Raw genomic sequence first — 18450 nt, 5'->3', positions numbered from 1 at the left:
CTGGGGCTGGCTTCAAGCCTGTGATCCTCCCATCTCAGCCTCTCAAGTGCTGGGATCACAGGTCTGTGCCACTGTGCTTGGCTAATACACAGGCCCTCCATGACATGTTCCTGAAAACCCCCAGATATAACCGCAGAGGTCCACCCGCCTCGGCAGGTAGGTAGGAGAGGGCAGTGACATACGGGTTCCTATCGCTCTGATTGTCCATTCCTGCTGGAAAAGGTGGAGGAACTGTGGCCAGGGCAGGAGCCTTACCAACCTGCCTGTTGGCAACCTAGTTACCATCCTTTCACAGAAAGAAGCTGTGCCACGCCCCGTCACTAGGTGGCGCCAATCCAATGATAGGGAAGTCCAGTGCGGGCCCAAAACCTGTCCCTTCAGAAAAAGCATATTTTTTCCCAGCATTTAGGAGGCTGAGACCGGAGGGTCGCGGTTCACGGACAGCCTCAGCTACTTAGTGAGGCCCTCCGCCACTTAGCGAGACCCTGTTTCAAAATAAAGAATAAAAAATAGGGTCAGGGGGTGTAGCTCGAAGGTTGAATGTCTCTGGGTTCCATCCCCAGACCTGCAAAAAAAAAAAAAAAAAAAAAAAAAGAAAGAAAGAAAAAGAAAAAGAATATTTTTGAGAAAAAAATTCTAGAGATCCCATCATTATAAAAGTCCATTTGGGGGGCTTTGTTCAGATTGAGCATTTTACTATTATGGTTTAAAATTCCGCCTCTGGAGCCCGGCGTGGTGGTGCACGCTTGTAATCCCAGCATTCGGGAGGCTGAGACCCGAGGATCGCGGTTTGTGGACAGCCTCAGCTACTTAGTGAGGCCGTGTTAAATACAAAATAGGGCAGGGGGTGTAGTTCGGAGGTAGAATGCCCTCGAGTTCCATTCCAGACCCACAAAAAAAGCAAAATTCCACCTCTTGGAGTTTTTACTATTTCTAGGGATTTTTTTCATACTAAAGTTTGAAACTAGAGGCATTTTACCTTCTAGCTATGACTTCTTTTTTTTTTAATTTATGCCCTTTTATTTTTTTGTGTTGAAAGAGGATCTTGCTAAGTTGTTGAAGGTCTTCCTATGTTGCTGAGGCTGGCCTTGACCCTGCAATCCTCCTGTGTTGGTCTCCCAAATTCCAGGATTACGGATGTGTTCCACTGTGCCTGGCTTTGAGATTTTCTTTCTTTCTTTCTTTCTTTCTTTCTTTCTTTCTTTCCTTCCTTCCTTCCTTCCTTCTTTCCTTCCTTCTTTCTTTTCTTTCTTTCTCCTTATTATTTTTAAAATTTATTTTGTAATCCCAAATGCTGGGATTACAAACATGCGCCACCACACCTGGCATTGAGATTTCTTTTAAGTAGTGGTCATTTGGTTTTCCCTAACTGTTCAGAATTCACTGTCAGATAAGTTAGCCAACATAAGGTATGGTTTGACTTAAACGAAAAAAAAAAAAAAAAAAAAGGAAGGAAAGAAAGGAAAAAGAGACGAAGAGAAAGAAGGAAAGAGAGAAGAAAAGAAAACTAAATGAAAACCCAGCCGCCTTGCCTCTGCTGCGTTGACATTTCATCCCATCGCCGGGGCCTCTAGTTTGGGGTCTGGGAGAAGTTGGAGACAGAGGCTGAGAGCGTGAGAGTGGCCCGGAGGAGCCCTTGGGAGGCGCAGCGGCGAGCCAGCTGGAGCGGGGCTCCCCTGAGAGGGCAGGGGCGCGAAGGGTGCTGCCCTAGTGGCTGTGGTCAGAAGACCTGGCCCTCCTGGCTCGACATTTCCCATGTGGTCTTGGACAAGCAGCCTGCCCTCCAGGAACCTCATGCCCGCAGGGGGTTCTCGTGAGGGTGAATGAGGCAGGAAGGAGATAAAAACAGTTTTGCAAGCTGGGCGTGGTGGTGCACACTTGTAATCCCAGCATTGGGGAGGCTGAGACTGGAGGATCGCAGTTCGCGGACAGCCTCAGCTACTTAGTGAGGCCCTCTGCAACTCAGTGAGACCCGGTTGCAAATAAAGAATAATAATAAAAAAAAAGTAGGGCAGGGGCTGTAGCTCGGAGGTCTAATGCCCCTGGGCTCCATTCCCAGACCCACACACACAAAAAAACAAAAAACATCTTTGCACATGTGAATGGGGGTGAGCGGGCAGGTAGATGCTGGTGAGTGAACAAAACACGTGAATTCCACAAGAGGATCTACCACAAGAGGTGGGCCTAGGCCGGGCGTGGCGGCGCACGCTTGACTTGTAATCCCCGCGCGCTCGGGAGGCGGAGACAGGAGGATCGTGCAGGTTCGAAGCCAGCCTCGCAGCCAGCCTTGCTGGCTTAAGAGACCCTGTTTCCAAAAATTAAAAAAAAAGTATAAAATAGGTCTGGGAGTGTAGCCCGGAGGTAAAAAAAAAAAAGGGGGGGGGGCTTCCAGGACCCCAATACCATCACCAAAAAAAAAAAAAAGAGGTGGGCCGAGGGACACTGTGTTCTGAACACAGTGCGCAGTGCTGAGCTAGAAGGAGCGGGCATTCAGCGGAGCCAAGGCTGCCTTTTTCCACGCATTGTTGGTGCACAGACAGAACCTCGAGCCTCTGACCCCAAGCAGCTGTGCTTTGGGCTGGGTGACGGTCCCTCCTGCTGTCCCAGCATAATCAAAGCCCAGAGGTGGCCGGGCGTGGTGGCGCACGCTTGTAATCCCCGCGCTTGGGAGGCAGAGACAGGAGGATCGCGCAGGTTCGAGGCCAGCCACGCACGCTGGCTTAGGAGACCCTGTTTCCAAATTTAAAAAATGTAAAAATAGGTCTGGGAGTGTAGCCGGGAGGTAGAAGGGCTTCCAGGAACCCCAGTACCACCAAAAAAAAAAAAAAAAAAAAAAAAAAAAGCCCAGAGGTGGCCCTGTCCCTGAGGCTGCTCCCAGCCCAGCCTGTTCAATCTTAGTCCCTCAGAAAGCAACACCCCAGCCCTTGCACAGCGGCCTGCCTCTGGGCTGGCTGGAGGCCCACCCTGGCCCACAGCTGGTCCTGGGGGCCTCTTGACCCCGAGCCATCTCCTGCCGGCCGGGCACCTGGGTCCGAAGCCTCAAGTGGGAGCGCTTCTGTTTCTGGGCGTGCTGAAGAAGGGCCACGGAGCGCAGCCGACTTGCGAGAGGTCTGGGAAAGCTCTCCCTGCCTTTGGGGGGGCCGGCGGGGGATGAGAAACTTGGACATTGAGTAGATCGCGCCAGTTCAGACGCTCCCGGCGCAGCGCGCAGAGGATTTGTACAAACACTTCTTCCCTGGACCAGGAGGAATGCAGGAGGAGGCCGCCTGTGGTACATCTTGGACTGTCGGAGGGATGTGTCGGCACTGGTGAGGCTGTGCCAGCAGGATGGAGCCCGGCCCAAGCCCGGCGGGGCTCGGGAGAAGCAGCCAGGGGCCCCTGCCCGGGGTCCGGCCGCTGCCCCTGGGTACCGCTCCTGCCTGGGGCACCGGGCCTCTCCCTCCCCAGGGGAAGCGCCTGCTCTGGGCCCCTGGGAGACCCTTCCTCACCCTGATACTGCTGGTTTCCGTCAAGCAAGTAAGAGCCGTTCTTTATTCTTTCCTCTGATTCTTACTAATCTCGCATGTATTTTCTGATCGTAGACTCGACTTAGGCCCTCCACAGGCAATTTGCAAACTAGGGGACAGTATCAAGGTATAATGATCAGCCTGGTGTTCGGAGGTAATCGCTGCTTATATTTTGGCCCATTTTCCTTAAATCCTTTTTTTTTTTTTTTCTTTTGGTGGTACTGGGGTTCCTGGAAGCCCTTCTACCTCCGGGCTACACTCCCAGACCTATTTTTACATTTTTATTTGGAAACAGGGTCTCCTAAGCCACCTGCGCGATCCTCCTGTCTCTGCCTCCCAAGCGCGGGGATTACAAGCGTGCGCCACCACGCCCGGCATCTTAACTCCTTTTTATATGCATTTTTATTTTGAAATAACGAGGCGTAAACTATTTTTTTTACCCTGATCTTCCTTTTACGTCATATTATAAGGATTTCCCGTGTCGGCATCAACTCTGTAAACAGCACGTAAGACTTGCCTGATAGGATTCCTCTATGCCTTTAGCACCCTCTTGGGATTCAGTGTTTGCCTCGAAGGGTAGTTGTTTTTTTGTCCCTTTTCTTCTATTTATAAAAATATATAAAAAATATATAACTATAAATATAACCTATACATCATGATAATTTCATCACCCAGACATCATCCTTGTTTAAGTTTGGGGGCTTATCCTGCCAGAAGTTTTTCTACCACTTATTTACATACAATTCAAAACAATAAACATAGGATCAGAGTGTAAGTATTATTTTGTAATCTGTTTTTTGAGAGGTTTTTTTTTTTGTCTCTCTCTTTTTTTTAAAATTTTTTTGGTACAGGGGATTGAACCAGAGGCATTCTACCTCTGAGATACACTTCCAGCCCTCTTACTTTTTATTTTGAAACAGGGTCTCACCGGGCGTGGTAGTGCACGCTTGTCATCCCCGCGCTTGGGAGGCTGAGACAGGAGGATCGCGCAGTTTCGAGGCCAGCCTCAGCTACTGAGTGAGGTTCTCAGCAACCTAGTGAGACCCTGTTTCCCAATAAAATATAAAATGGGTCTGGGAGTATAGCCCGGAGGTAGAAAGCCTCTGGGTTCCACCCCCAGTACCACCAAAATAAATAAATAAATAAATAAATATTTAAAAAAGAAACAGGGTCTCTTTTACTTGCAGAGGCTGGCCTTAAACCAGCGATCCTCCTGTCTCAGCCTCCTAAGTACTAGGATCACGAGCACGGGCCACTACATCTCGTCTGTTTCTTAATACTCAGAGCATGGATGCACTCATACCTAACTAGCATTAGGCTCGGTGTGAGCCCCCCTCTCCCTCATTTATCTGGTTCAGGATCTCAGCAATACTGTGAGGAAGGTCTCCTGTTAATCCCATTTTTATAGTTTTATAGAAACCTAGTCTACGGAGATTAAGCAGCGGTTTTCTGTGATGAGCTGTAGGTCAATGCCAGGATAGTCACGGGCTTCAAGGATATACTAGAAAGTATTCAACTCTCTCCTCTGCTGGGTTTTCTGTTAGCTTGTCTTATTCTTATTCAAGGAGATTATACCTTTGCCCGCTTCTTTTGCAAGATCCTATTTTTCTACAAGGCTGGGGTGGGAAGCAACCCCGGTTCCACTCATCTGAGTAAAAAAAGTAGATTAAGCCGGGCATGGTGGCGCACACCTGTTATCCCAGTACTTGGGAGGCTGAGACAGGAGGATCACAGGTTTGAGGCCAGCCCCGGCAACCTAACCAGACCCTCAGCAATGTAGCGAAGACCCCGTTTCAAAATAAAACATTTTTTTTTAAGAGGCAGCGGTGGTGATGATGGCTGGGGGTGTAACTCACAGGTAGAATAGAATACTCCTGGGATCAACCCCTAGTATGAAAAAATTAAATTAAATTAAAAAGAAAGTAGCCTAGGGACCTTTCCTCCTCGAGCAGGAGGTCCCCGTTCATAGCACCAGAATTTGAAATCTCCTTTGCTTCTGGACTGTGGCGCACATCTCCAAAGTGCGCCTTCTCTCTGATTATCTTTGGTGCTAGTCTGGGGATAGAGAGGCAGAAAACTCCTCCGTATCCCATTCCTCCCCTGGGCTCCCTTCAAGGCCTCCTGACCTGTAAATATGGGGCCTAGCCTTTGGTTTCATGGCGGCCGACTCCCCGGGTGGCACAGCATCCGCAGGTGGCTCAGGTCTCCCTCTGCCCCCGGCGCGCCCACCGTTGGCAGAGTCGATACCCAGCTCTGACCCTGGATTCTGTTCTCTGCGTATTTTGGACGCAAAGCTGACGTGCCCAGCGAATTGCCTGGTTTTGTTCACCACCTACCCACAAACGTGCCGGGTAACCTACCACGCGTGCCAGGCACTGTCATAAAATGGGCCCCATCCATCTTGCTTAATGCTCCCAAAGCTGCCGAAGGGAGGATTCCTACTGAACCCGGTTTACCGAGGAGGAAAATGAGCTGCAGAGAAAAGAAGCCAGAGCTGCCTTCCTCTGCCCTGTAGCTGGGGAGCAGGGGAGTCCTGGCGTCTCCCCGGGGTGGGGGGCTTAAAGTCCTGTGTTCTGCCGTCTTCAGTACTCTCGGGAGCTGGTGAACTCTGACTATTTACGTATCACCAGGGCACGATCTGCAGCACCCAAGGCTGGCTTCCGTGTGGATACGGCCACACCGGCCCTTTGACCTGGGTATTTCTTTTCTTTTCTTTTCTTTTCTTTCTTTCTTTCTTTCTTTCTTTCTTTCTTTTTTTTTTTTTCTTTTTTTTTTTTTCTTGGTGGCCCTGGGGTTCCTGGAAGCCCTTCTACCTCCGGGCTACACTCCCAGACCTATTTTCACATTTTTATTTGGAAACAGGGTCTCCTAAGCCAGAGCACGGCTGGCTTCGAACCTGCGCGATCCTCCTGTCTCCGCCTCCCAAGCGCGGGAATGACAAGCGTGCGCCACCACGCCCGGCCATTGACCCGGGTATTTCCATAATCAATAACGCGTGCCCTGATGGGGTTCCCTGGGCCCTGCCGCGCTCTCTGTGGGTGCCGAGCACTCGGTACCCCATCCTCCTGTGCATCTCTCTGATCCTGACAGCCCTCTTCCTGGCCCCCCATCTTCGACCTCCTCTTCTCTCCCTGGCTGTTTATATTACTAGGCTTTGCCTAGACGTTCATGATAAGTTTGCCCATAGACGCTGTCCCTGCCTGGGATATAAATGAGTGTGGTGTGTTTGCTGGCAGGACAGTCTTCATAAAACTCATTTAATGAGACTTTCTCAGGGACAGCTCAGTTTCTAACTAGAAGCAAGGAAGCAGGGCTCGCCCCACACCCACCCGCTCTCTCGTTTACTTATCAGCCGGGGCTTTGGCATTCGAAAACCTAAACTAGTGAAGAGTCTTGGAGAAGTGGACTTTAGACACGGTTGGCAGGGGTGTAGAAGGATGCAGAGTTTTAAATGAAAAAGAAAAACTCTCTGCGTCTTGGCAAGGGTAAGCAGGTTGGCAGGACATTATCAAAAACCTTTTAAAAATGTGGATACTCTATGACCCAGAAATTTCCAATTCAGAAAACTTCTCCTCAGAAGATAAAGGAAGCGCTTTCAGATGTTTAACTGAGGATTTTCATCATAGCACCCCAGCCCTTTTACTTTTTATATGGAAATAGAGTTGAGGCTGGCCTTGAACCTGTGACCCTCCTGTCTCATCCTCTCGAGTACTGGGATGATAGTCTTGTATCACCTGACTTGTATATTGCTATTGTTGGGCGGCTGATGTTGTTTTCGGAAGTGGTGGCTATATAGATGGGCTCATACTATATACTTTTATTTTTAATTTTTTTTTTATGTAGTGCTAGGGATTGAACTCAGAGGCATTCCACCTCCAAGCTACACCCTCGACCCTATTTTTTTATTTTGACACGAGGTCTCACTAAGTTGTTGACGGCCTCACTCAATTTCTGAGGCTGTCTTCGAACATGCCATCCTCCTGTCTCAGCCTCCTAAGTGCTGGGATTACAGGTGTGTGCCACTATGCCCGATATTTACTTTCATTCTTTCTTTCTTTTATACTGGGTATTGAAGCGAGGTTATTCTGCCTCTGAGTCATACCTCCAGCCTTTTTTGGCTTTTATTTTGAAGCAGAGTCTTGCAGCTGGGCGTGGCGGCACACCTTTGAAATCTCCGTACTTGGGAGGCTGAGACGGCCAGGAAGATTGCAGGTTTGCAGTCAGACTCAGCTACTTAGTGAGATCCTTTTACAAAAGAAGGAATAAAAAATAGGGCTGGGGGTGTAGGTCACAGGTAGAATGTCTCTGGGTTCAATCCCCAGTGCCACATACACACCAAAAAAAAAAAAAAAAAAAAAAAAAAGAAAAGAAAGAAAGAAAGAAAAAAAGAAAGAGAGTCTTACTAAGTTGCCAAGGGTCTTGTTCAATTGTTTAAACTGTCCCCGATACTCCCAAGAACTGGGATAAAAACTGCACCATGTGGCTGCTGCAACATTCTTTATATTACCAAACATCCAAAAACATCTTAGACATTCAGTGCTGGAAGATTTAAACACAAAATTATACCACATTTATTTGTTAAATAGTATGTAGCTATTAAAAGGCGTTTTTATCCATTTTGTATTTCTTAAAATGGAAATCCATTCACCCTATATCTTCCAAGTAAAAAAAATAAAAGACCACAAGACAGTATGATTTCCTTCTTGGTTAGAATAAAACAAAAAACAAAAAGAAGAAAGTAAAATGATGCATGCCTACAGAGAAGGTTCTGGAAGCCTGTTAATTGCTGAGTAATGAGATAACTGTACTAGTATTGGAAAGAGGTTTTAAAATGTATTAATGTACCAGTATTGGGAAAGATTGCCAATTTTAAAAATATATCGTTTGTACTAAAGAAAGCCAGGACTGTCAGGAAGAAGGGACTTGTAATTTACATTTCTAAAGAGAAGGAAAGAAAGCCCGAGCCAGGGAAGAGGTCTCTTTACATTTCTAAAGAGAGACAGACTGCCTCAAGGATGGAAGGAAATCCCAGATCCCGGAGAAGCAACTTAACACATCTTGGGAGGGTAACAAAAGGTGTAGAGGTCTGTGTTCAGAGATGGAGACAGCAGAAAACTGGGCTAGAGATTGGGCAGCGTATCCACATATCAGAGGACCTGCCTCAGACTTGGCCTGCATAAGAACACCCAGCATACTGGGGTTCTTTGATGAATACATTCAAATTGACCCCCTGTGCCACTCTCGGGCACAGGGCTGTAACTATCTCCTGTATTTCTATCTTTTTAATAAACTTCTTGAAATCTTCAGCAGGAGTTCAGGCTACTGTATATTTATGCTTAGCTCAGGACAAGAACCCGCGCGTTTTTTTTTTCCTGTTTTTGGTCGTTTTGGGTTTTGTTGTGGTTTGAGGGAAAGTGTGTCCAGGACCCTAACAGGGGTCCCTGGGAACAGTTTCCCCACAACCATACTCTCCCAATCCGTAACAATAACGATTCTGCCTCCTCCAGTTTAGTTATCTGTGATTGCTTCTTTTTTTTTTTTTAATATCTGTGATTTCTATTTTATTCACAGTAAATTGTCTTCTTTTTCTAACAGAGAATAATAGGTTTCTGTAAACAGAGCCAATAGAAAGGTCTTTTTCCTTTTCCTGAATCCCTTCTCAGCCACGTAAGTCGTGGACGCTGGTCCCCTGTGGGTGGAAAGAGGAATCAGTCAGGCTGGACTTTTCCAGTTAGAAAACCTCACCCGTGTGTCTCCCCTCCTCGTTACTTCCAGGATGTAGCTGTGCTTGAATTTGGGTGTGCCACCTTTGAAGTCTTCAGGACCAGCACCCGGGAAGGCAGCCGGAGTCTGTCCAGCCTCCCCGGGCTCACCCAACTCAGGAGCTCTTAGCATTCGTTCATTTTCCTTCTTCTGACCATGGCTCTTATTAGTCATGGCAAAGTGCAGGGGGCGGGGGAATGCTACTTTCCTTCTGGGATGATTTTATTGTCTCTGTTACGGTTTGAAATGGTGGGGTTCTTTTTCTTATTCAACTAAGGTTGGTTGAATAGAAAAATTAATGGGCGGCTCAGTGCAGCTTTAACAAACCTTTATTACAAAATCAGTAGGAAATAGATCAGTAGGAAATAGAGAAGGAAAAAGCAGTGTGCTGACCCGCATGCTGGAGAGCCCGAAAATGGAACTCCAGCCCCTTTTGGGGATCTCAACCCTTAAATAGATTATTATTGGTATCTTTCTCATCAGCGTTACCAGGGCAACGGGCTAGTTACTTATTCCTTAGCCAGGTGGTGCCTCTTTGTCTCCGGACAGTGCACTTCCCAAGTGCAACGGTCAAGAATCTACCTGGCCCTCCTCTACTGTATTGGGCAGTATTGGTTGCTCATCACCTAGGGTGCTTTGAAGCCACACACAAAGTTTACCTTTCCTATGCCCAGGCCGGATCCCAGAGGAGAGGAGGTAAACAGAGGCCCCGGGTGCCTCTATTGTAGTTTTAGGGCTAATGGCTTCAGTTGACTCTAAGGCTTTTACTATAGGTTAATGACTAGAATGAAGGGCAAAGACAGAGAGGAGCTCTGCCTTGTAATCGCTGCAGCCCCCTCCCTGCCTCAGTGCTTGCACAGCACCTAGGCTCTGACTAGATTTTACACTTTGGAAATTATCAAAGCAGTTTTCCAATACCGGCACATCAATACATTTCGATGCCTCTCCCCAATACTGGCACAGGCTCCTCCTTCAGAGGTCCTGGGTCCCAGTGAGGTCTCTGAAGACATAAACAGTGCTTTGTTCAAGAAAGGGTCTTTCTTTGATGACTTGGCAGATTCTGGGAACTTATTACTTGGTTATTAACCAATCTGCTGAATTTATAAAAATAATATGAATCAGTTACATTCCCTTTAGGATGTGTATTTATTTATTTATTTATTTATTTATTTATTTATTTATTTATTTATTTTGGTGGTACTGGGGATGAAACCCTTCTACCTCCGGGCTACGCTCCCAGACCTATTTGGAAACAGGGTCTCTTAAGCCAGCGAGGCTGGCTTCGAACCTGCACGATCCTCCTGTCTCCACCCCCCAAGCACGGGGATTACAAGTGTGCGCCACCACGCTCGGCAAGGACGTGTATTTATTATTTTTCCCTCCTCTCTCTTGAGATTGAACCCAGGGCTGCTCTACCACTGAGCCCCATCCCCAGCCCTTTTTATTTGGGATAGGGTCTTGCTAAGTTGCCGAAGCCGAGCTTAAACTTGAAATTCGCCTCACCTCTGCCTCTCAAGCCCCTGAGGTTACAGGCGTGCAGTACCGAGCCTGGTTAGGATATTTATCTCTTTAAACAATATGTTAATAAACTTACTTGTTGCCCCCTGGGCCACCACTCAGAGAAGGAGACATTATTAATGTCTCTGTCTTCATTATTATTAAAGGACACAGAGCTCATTGTCAATTGGAACTGAGGGACAAAGGCCAATTACGGTGTATTGAAGGACCAAAGTGACGCCATGACAGGCTTCAGTTAAAGCTTTAAGTAGAGTGGGCCTAAGTTTCTGTCCAAAATTAAGTTCCTGTTCACCTGTAACCTTTGCCTTGTCCCCTGGAAAGAAGCTGCTAACTGCACTATCTGGTCTTCCCGTAGCAACAGCCAATTGGTGCAGAGTATATCTTGGTCTGGAATTCGCAGGTATCCCGGGCAAGGTCACTCTGCCTGGAGTTAGAGACCCCCACCCATCCTGAACATTCCTGAGATAAGTCTCCCAGGGCGCAAAAGTTAAGCCAATGGGGCGGCAGCAGACTTATGCTTTAAAATATCCAATCAATGCAAAGGTGGGTTGGGCGGCCTTTCTTAGGGGATAAAAGCTTTGTTCTTGGGTGGGGGGCAAAGGGCTCTCCTCCATGACCACTGCGTTTGTGTGCGTGGAGAGTCCAAGCTCGAGCTTGAGTAACTCCCTCTTGCATCGGACTCGGCTCCTGGTGGTCATTGGTGGATAACGGACTGGCATAGCAGTATCATTGTTAGTATTCACCGGGGCTGACTCCCTGGGACCCAACTGGGCACCAAGGTGCAAGACACCGTGCAAACCACTAGCTCAAGGTATTCGTGGCTTTAACATTAGGTCATGATGATGTGGCATCTTTGAAAAACTGGGTCCTCTGCAGGTTCTGTGATAAAAAGCAAGTACCAAACAGAATAAAATTCCACGTTTCCATGTGTAATAGGAAGGAAAGGAAGTGGCGTCCAATATTAACCCAAAGTTTGATAAGTTGTGCTACGCCCACCAGGTACTAAATTATTAAGACCAAAATGTTTATGCGCTGTTTGGACTTATCTGCTTAGTAAATGGAACTTTGATGTATCTGTTATGGAGAATGGTATGGGGAAACTGTTCCTGGGGACCCCTGTTAGGGTCCCGGACACAATTTCCCTCAAACCACAACAAAACCCAAAACGACCAAAAATATAAAAAAACCCGCTGGGTTCTTGTCCTAACCTATGAATAAATATGCATAGCTTGGACAGTTGCTGAAGATTTAAAGAAATTTATTAAAAGGATAGAAAAACAGAAAATAGAAATACAGAAAATAGTTACAGCCCCATGCCAAAATGTCATGGTGGGGGAGGGTGGCCCTCCCAAGATACAGCACTTGGACCAGAATTTTTATACCCATGACCTCCATCTTGTTTACGTAATTCTGACTAGTGAACGTCCCTGTAAGGTACGTCCCCTAGCAAGGTGTGGCGAGGTGTCTCCTTTCATGAAGGTCAACCCCTCCTACCATCTTAGCTAGCTTATCCAATCATGTAGATGTATCTTTAGATAGAGAAAGGCCTAGTTCTCCTCTCCTATGGACTTGTTAATCACCTTTAGCTAGATTAATTTACATTGGAATAGTTGCCTGCTTTTAGGCAGAAACCAAGTCCATGCACAGATTTGCCCCTCACCCAATTTTTGAAATATATTAATAATCATCGCTTTCTCAAATCTTCCTAGGCCATTCCCAATACTGGTACAGTATCTTTTGGTCCAAGAGTGCCGTGGAAACTGAGACAGTAAGCGTTCTATGAACTAAGCAATTTGGGAAACCTCTGTTCTTATGACTATATGAAGTCTTCTTTATTTTTTGTTACTGGGGATTGAACCTGGGACATTTTTACCTCTGTGCTTAACCCCAACCCTTTTTATTTTTTTATTTTGAAATAAGGTCTGGCTAAATTGCCGAGGCTGATCTTGAATCTGCAGTCCTCCTGTCTCAGCCTCCTGAGTACTGGGATTACAGGTGTGGGCCACCACGCCCAGCTTTGAGCTCCTCTTTAAAAAGTTGTCTGTAGCCAGGCATGGTGGCGCACGCTTGTAATCCCCGAGCTTGGGAGGCGGAGACAGGAGGATCGCGCAGGTTCGAAGCCAGCCACGCGCGCTGGCTTAGGAGACCCTGTTCCCAAATAAAAATGTTAAAATAGGTCTGGGAGTGTAGCCCGGAGGTAGAAGGGCTTCCAGGAACCCCAGTACCACCAAAAAAAAAAAAAAAAAAAAAGTTGTCTGTAGCTAGGCATGGTGGTGAACACTTGTAATCTCAGTACTTAGGAGGCTGAGACAGGGGGATCACAGGTTCACTTAGGAGGCTGAGACAGGGGGATCACAGGTTCACAGCCAGCTTCAGCTACTTAGCGAGGCCCTTCACAGCTTAGTGAGACCCTGTTTCAAAATAAAGAATAAAAAATAGAGCTGGGGGTGTAGCTCGGAGGTAGATTGTGTGGTTCCAACCCCATCTCCAAAAAAAAAAAAAAAAAAAAAAGGTAGTTGTATGATTCTCTGGAAACGGTGCAAAGGAACTTCCCAGAGACTTCACCATGACTGTCATAGCGCTGGAAAGAGCAGGGAGAGGACAGATCAGACCAGTTACTAGGGAGACAGACCACGCCACCCATTGGTCTCATGGGTGTGGTTTATTTTGGGGAGGCAGGAGCTGAGTGTGTGTGTGTGTGTGTGCGCGCGCACATGCATGTGTGCGTGGGCATGTGTGTAACTAAATTTTAATATCTTTGGGGGAAACATCTTCCTAGTTTATAACAGGCCCCTCCACTCTCTACTATTGCATTGGTCCTGCCTCAATCTTTTGCGTTACCTACCCGGCCCAAGAAAGTGTATGAGTTTGTTGTCACTTATAAGAAGACACAAAACCCTCAAAGCCAATGACAGAACCACTCAGGGAAGGAGCTGCAGGGATAGGGGGCAGATGCTGCCCATTTTATCCATAGATTCTAAGTGCTTCTGAGGGCCAGAGACACGCTTATCACTGTACCCCTCCAACGAGTCACGCGAGGCCGGGCGTACAGTAGGTACTCCAAAATGATGGGTCAACTGAACGGTGGAAGAGAAAGGCCCCTTTTAAAACACAAAGAGGTGGTACAGGTATACAATGAGAAGCTGTTAGACCACTCAATTGTCTGAAAAGCCCCAAATACGTGGGGCTGTATTTCTAAGGTTCTATGGATCTGTGTCCAAAAGGGAAAAAAAAAAAAAAAAAAAAAAACCACCCCCAAGGCTTCAGTGCAATGGCTTTGGCTCTGGACAGGCAGGCACCCGGATGGCACAGGCCTTTCTCAGGTGTGCTGAAAGCCCCTCTTAGTAAAACACTTCTCTTTTTGGTATCTAAAGAGTCTTAGGAGCATCAAGCATTTGTGTGAGAGGGTGTAAAAGATTAGGATAAATGTATTGCCTTCTCTTGAAATGTCAACCTCACTTAAAACTTTTGAAAAAAATTTTTTTTATTAAAACCAATATGATTAGGTTGTAGAATGAATGTAAAGATATGCAAGATGCCGAAGGAATTTTATTGGTGTGGGTCATGATGGGCGCTTCTGTGGGATGGATTGAGAGTCATGGTGTACAATGACGGCTACCACTGAGCTTGCAGCTAACTGGGAGGGTGACCATGTTTTTGTACTGTTCAGGTTACAGGATCTCTCCTTGAGGAGACAACTCAGAAGTGGGCTCAGTACAAGGAGAAGTGTCTGAGAGACTTACTTAAGGAACCTTCTGGTAAGCACATGTATGGGTTATCTGTGGCTGCGTAACAAGTTGCCCCAAAGCTTAGTGGCTTAAAACAATGATAACCAGGTCCTGTGGGTTAGGAATTCAGACAGGCATAGTGGGCATGGCTTGTTTCTGCTCTGTAGTATCTGAGGATTGGCTTGAAGTCTCAAAGCTGGGAGCCAGGGTCGCCAAAAGGCTCCTGGCCATGCCTGCTATTAGATGCTGGCTCTCAGCCAAGAGTCACGTGGCAACTGGTAGTCAGAACCTCTGCATGGATCTCTGTGTGGACTGGGCTTCCTAGCAGCCAGCCTGACCAGAGGTCACGTGCCTCTTATGACCTGGCTCAGAAGTCACAGAATCTTAGTCATGAACAACCAGATAAGACAATTACAAAGTTCTATCAAGACTCAAGGGCTGGGATTGGTGGCGCACACTTGTAATCCCAGCATTCCGGAGACTGAGACAGGAGGATCACAGGTTGCGGACAGCCTCAGCTACTTAAATGAGGCCCTTTGCAACTCAGTGAGACCCTGTTTCAAAATAAAGAATAAAAAATAGGGCTGGGGTGTATCTCTGAGGTACAATGCCCAGGTTCCATCCCCAGTACCACACACATACACAAAGAAAGACTCAAGGGAGGGAACATAGACCCCTCCACTGCTCACTTAAAATAACGTGAGAAGGGATATATGCAGATGCCACCATCCTTGATAAAAGCCATCTGGCACAGCACACTTGCCACCTGGTCACGACACAAGAGACGGTTGCAGATCGGATGCGTGTCATAGCATACGCACGTGACCAAGGCCCCGGACGGCACGGAGCCCCCTCTATCCACTGGCCATTTTGCATATTCCGTAGTAAGGGTGTTCTAGGATTGGTGACAGTAATTTGACAACCACGAATTTGATGATTTGACCATGATGTAGTTAATGATGGAACAGAAGGCACTGGCTGGAACTCCAGGTGTCCTCCCAACCTTGACTTTCTGGGGGAGCTCAGTTCATGTAAAATGAAGCAAAATTGGCAAGACACGGCCACTCCTTGACTGACTGGAGGCCAGGCTGCTAGACAAAGATCCAGACTCTCAAGTTATTCCTCATCCTTGACTAGAGTAGGAGGCTCACGCCGGTCCCTGCAGAGGTCACCAGCTTCCCAGAGCAGAAGGCGAGCTCCGGGCTCCTGGTCCTTCTGCTTCTATCAGAGCCTCGCGCTCAGGTGCCGATGTCCGTTCTAACCCCTTTCCTCTCTCTAGGCGTGTTCTGCAACGGGACATTTGATCGGTACGTGTGCTGGCCTCATTCTCCTCCTGGGAACGTCGCTGTCCCCTGTCCTTCATATTTACCTTGGTGGAAGGAAGGTAATGAGATTCATTTACCCATTTCTGACTGTTCCTTACCAGACCAGTCCCTCTGGGATAGACTATCCAGGTGGCAGCTAGAGAGAAGGTTCCAACCAAATACCTTTCCCAGGCCGTCTTCCCCATGAAGGTGAAGCCCTCAGGAACACATCTTCCTTCTCCTCTTGTCTTCTGAAGTTCTTCTAATTCTGGGCGTTCCACTTATAGTAGCTTTTTTGACGTGGTAGATTAAGAGTTCAGACTGGGCTACCATATAATTGGCTGCACTGAGGGCTAAGAATGTCAGGGAGAGGAGGAGATTGATGGGAAGGCTCCCTTGTGCCCCCGTGGGCTTCTTAGACGGGGGAAGGACTCAGCCCTTCTATTACATCAGTGTTGGAACGATATGCCGTCGAGGTGGTGCTTCTAAACCCCCAGAAATTTGGATGGAGAAGTTAACTACTTCCTTTATGCCTAGCCTGTTTAAAGGAAATGAATGTTACTTAGGAACCGAGGATAATATGCCACCCCAACCTGCCCCAGAAGCCCCTGATCTCTTGATCATTTTATTCTGGAAGGGGAGATAAACAATTACTGGTCAGGATGCTGTTACCTAGGCCTGAGGACCCCGGGGCAAATATAAGGACAGCTAAAATTATTCTCAGGTAGCAGTGGTTATGAAGCTCCCCGTAGAACGAGGTGAGAATGTGTTTCTGAAAAGGTCAGATTCTAGTATATTTAATTTTGGCCCAGTAAATAATCATATCAGTGGTACTTTGGCTTCAATATTGTGGAGGGCTTTGGCTTCAATATTTTGAGGGCGTTAGCGCGGACGCACACAGAGAAAATTTGTTCAGGTGGGAGATGCCTTTCCTAGTGGGAGAGTCGTTGACGTATTTTACGGAGCTGTCATTTGGATGTGAGGTTTCAGGAAGGCTGAGGGAGAAGGTGGGTTTCGCCCAACAATTCTCACGCTGTGATGTTAATACCTGACAACCAGCACGTAGAGGAGGAAAGGTTTATGGGATTCACAGTTTCTGAGGTCAGTCCATAGGGCCAGTGCCGAGGTGTAACGCATGGTTCAGATGGTGGCAGAGTACACGGAGGAGGGACAGTGTTCTTGCATCATGGTGGCAGGAAGCAGAGAAAGCAAGGGACATAGATGGTCCCCAAGGGCACCCCCTTCAAAAGTCTACCTCCTCCAGTCACACCTTACTTGCCTAAGTTACCACCCAGTAAACCCATTCATATGATCAATGCATCAATGGATTTATCTGTGGGTAAGATTAGAATTCTCACAACTTAGTTATTTCACCTCTGAACACTTTTTGCCGTGACAATACATGAGCTTTTCCAGGGGAGAGTCTCTCTATCCAAACCATAACAAGGTGCTACAGGACTTTCTGGAACAGAGGTTCCAGCAAACTATACCTGTGGGATCCTGCTCAACAAGGTAGAAAGAGCACCGGATGTGGAGTCAGGAGTCCTGAAGTTGGACTCAGTCTCTGTGTCTTTGACTCTGAGACTCTGGGCGAGTTCCTGGAGCCCCGTGAGCTGCGGTTTCCTTGTCTGGAAAGTGCCGTGGGTCAGAGCTGACCCTGGAGGTCATTTTGAGGGATAAGTGAGAAGGATCACAGAGTCCGTCACCTAGCAGGTGCTTTGTAAGAGGGCGCTAAAGCGGAGTCCAAGGCTGAGATGCTTGGGTCTCTTCAGCTCTTTAAAGGCCCAAATGCACACACACCCTACTCCATGGTGGATGGGACAGACAGACCACCACCTCCCCATCTGCCCTCCACCTGCTCCTTCCCAGGAGGTAAAAAAACAGGCACATTCCTCTTAAGGAGAAAACAGTGACCCAGACATCAAGTCTACAAAGAAATTGAGTTAAAGGCTTAAACCAAAAGCAAAACCAAGAAACTAAACTGAGTTCTATCTGGGTGCGCTGGCGCACGCCTGTCATCCCCGCACTTGGGAGGCAGAGGCAGGAGGGTCCCAGGTTCACCCTGTGCAACTTAGCAAGACCCTGTTTCAGAATAAAGAATAAAAAGGGCTGGGGGTGTAGCTCGGAGGTCGGATGTGCCTGGGTTCAATCCCTAGTATCAAAATAAATACACAACAAATGGACAAATGAATAACTAAATAAACAAGGTAAATAAATAAAAAGTGAGTTCTGGGCTTTTCCAGTGTACTCAAAGGAGCAGGATTTTCAAAATATAGAAAGTGACTCTCCCACTTACATCTCCCAATTAAATCTTTAGGATCTTATTGGGTTCCTACGGTAAAAGGAAAGGGGAAGGCGAAGGAAGGGTTTGGGCGGAACCTCTACACCTGTAAAGGATGCAGAGGAATCCTCGAGATAAGAGTCAAGGAGTGAGTGTTCATACGTGAGAAAAGAAGAGTCCGACGGTGGGTCTCGGCTTCTTGGGCACCTGTGACTGGTCCCTGGGCTGGGGGCCGATGGCGAGAGAGACTGCGTATTACACTCGGGGCTTCAAACTTTCCTCTGCAGGGGAAGATTATGTGGAGCCCCGGGAAGTGTTGAGGCCCGAGAAGGACATAAAGTATTTGTAGT

At 47.4% G+C, this 18450-nt stretch overlaps 1 protein-coding gene across 1 annotated transcript in view; it reads left to right on the top strand.

Moving 5' to 3' along the window:
* Positions 1 to 3229: 3229 nt before the first annotated feature.
* GLP2R (glucagon like peptide 2 receptor) overlaps positions 3230 to 18450 on the top strand; it is a gene marked incomplete at its 3' end in the record, with an annotated part of 81324 nt that continues 66103 nt past the window's right edge. The window contains exons 1-3 of the mRNA XM_080713948.1: positions 3230 to 3516; positions 14458 to 14545; positions 15795 to 15899. Coding sequence (XP_080570074.1) covers positions 3328 to 3516; positions 14458 to 14545; positions 15795 to 15899 — 382 coding nt within the window. The 5' untranslated portion in view covers positions 3230 to 3327. The remainder of the gene's footprint in view (positions 3517 to 14457; positions 14546 to 15794; positions 15900 to 18450) is intronic.

Source organism: Muscardinus avellanarius (assembly GCF_963383645.1).
Source record: "Muscardinus avellanarius genome assembly, chromosome: 16".
NCBI classification, from domain to species: domain Eukaryota; kingdom Metazoa; phylum Chordata; class Mammalia; order Rodentia; family Gliridae; genus Muscardinus; species Muscardinus avellanarius.
This window is presented reverse-complemented; position numbering and strand designations above follow the sequence as displayed.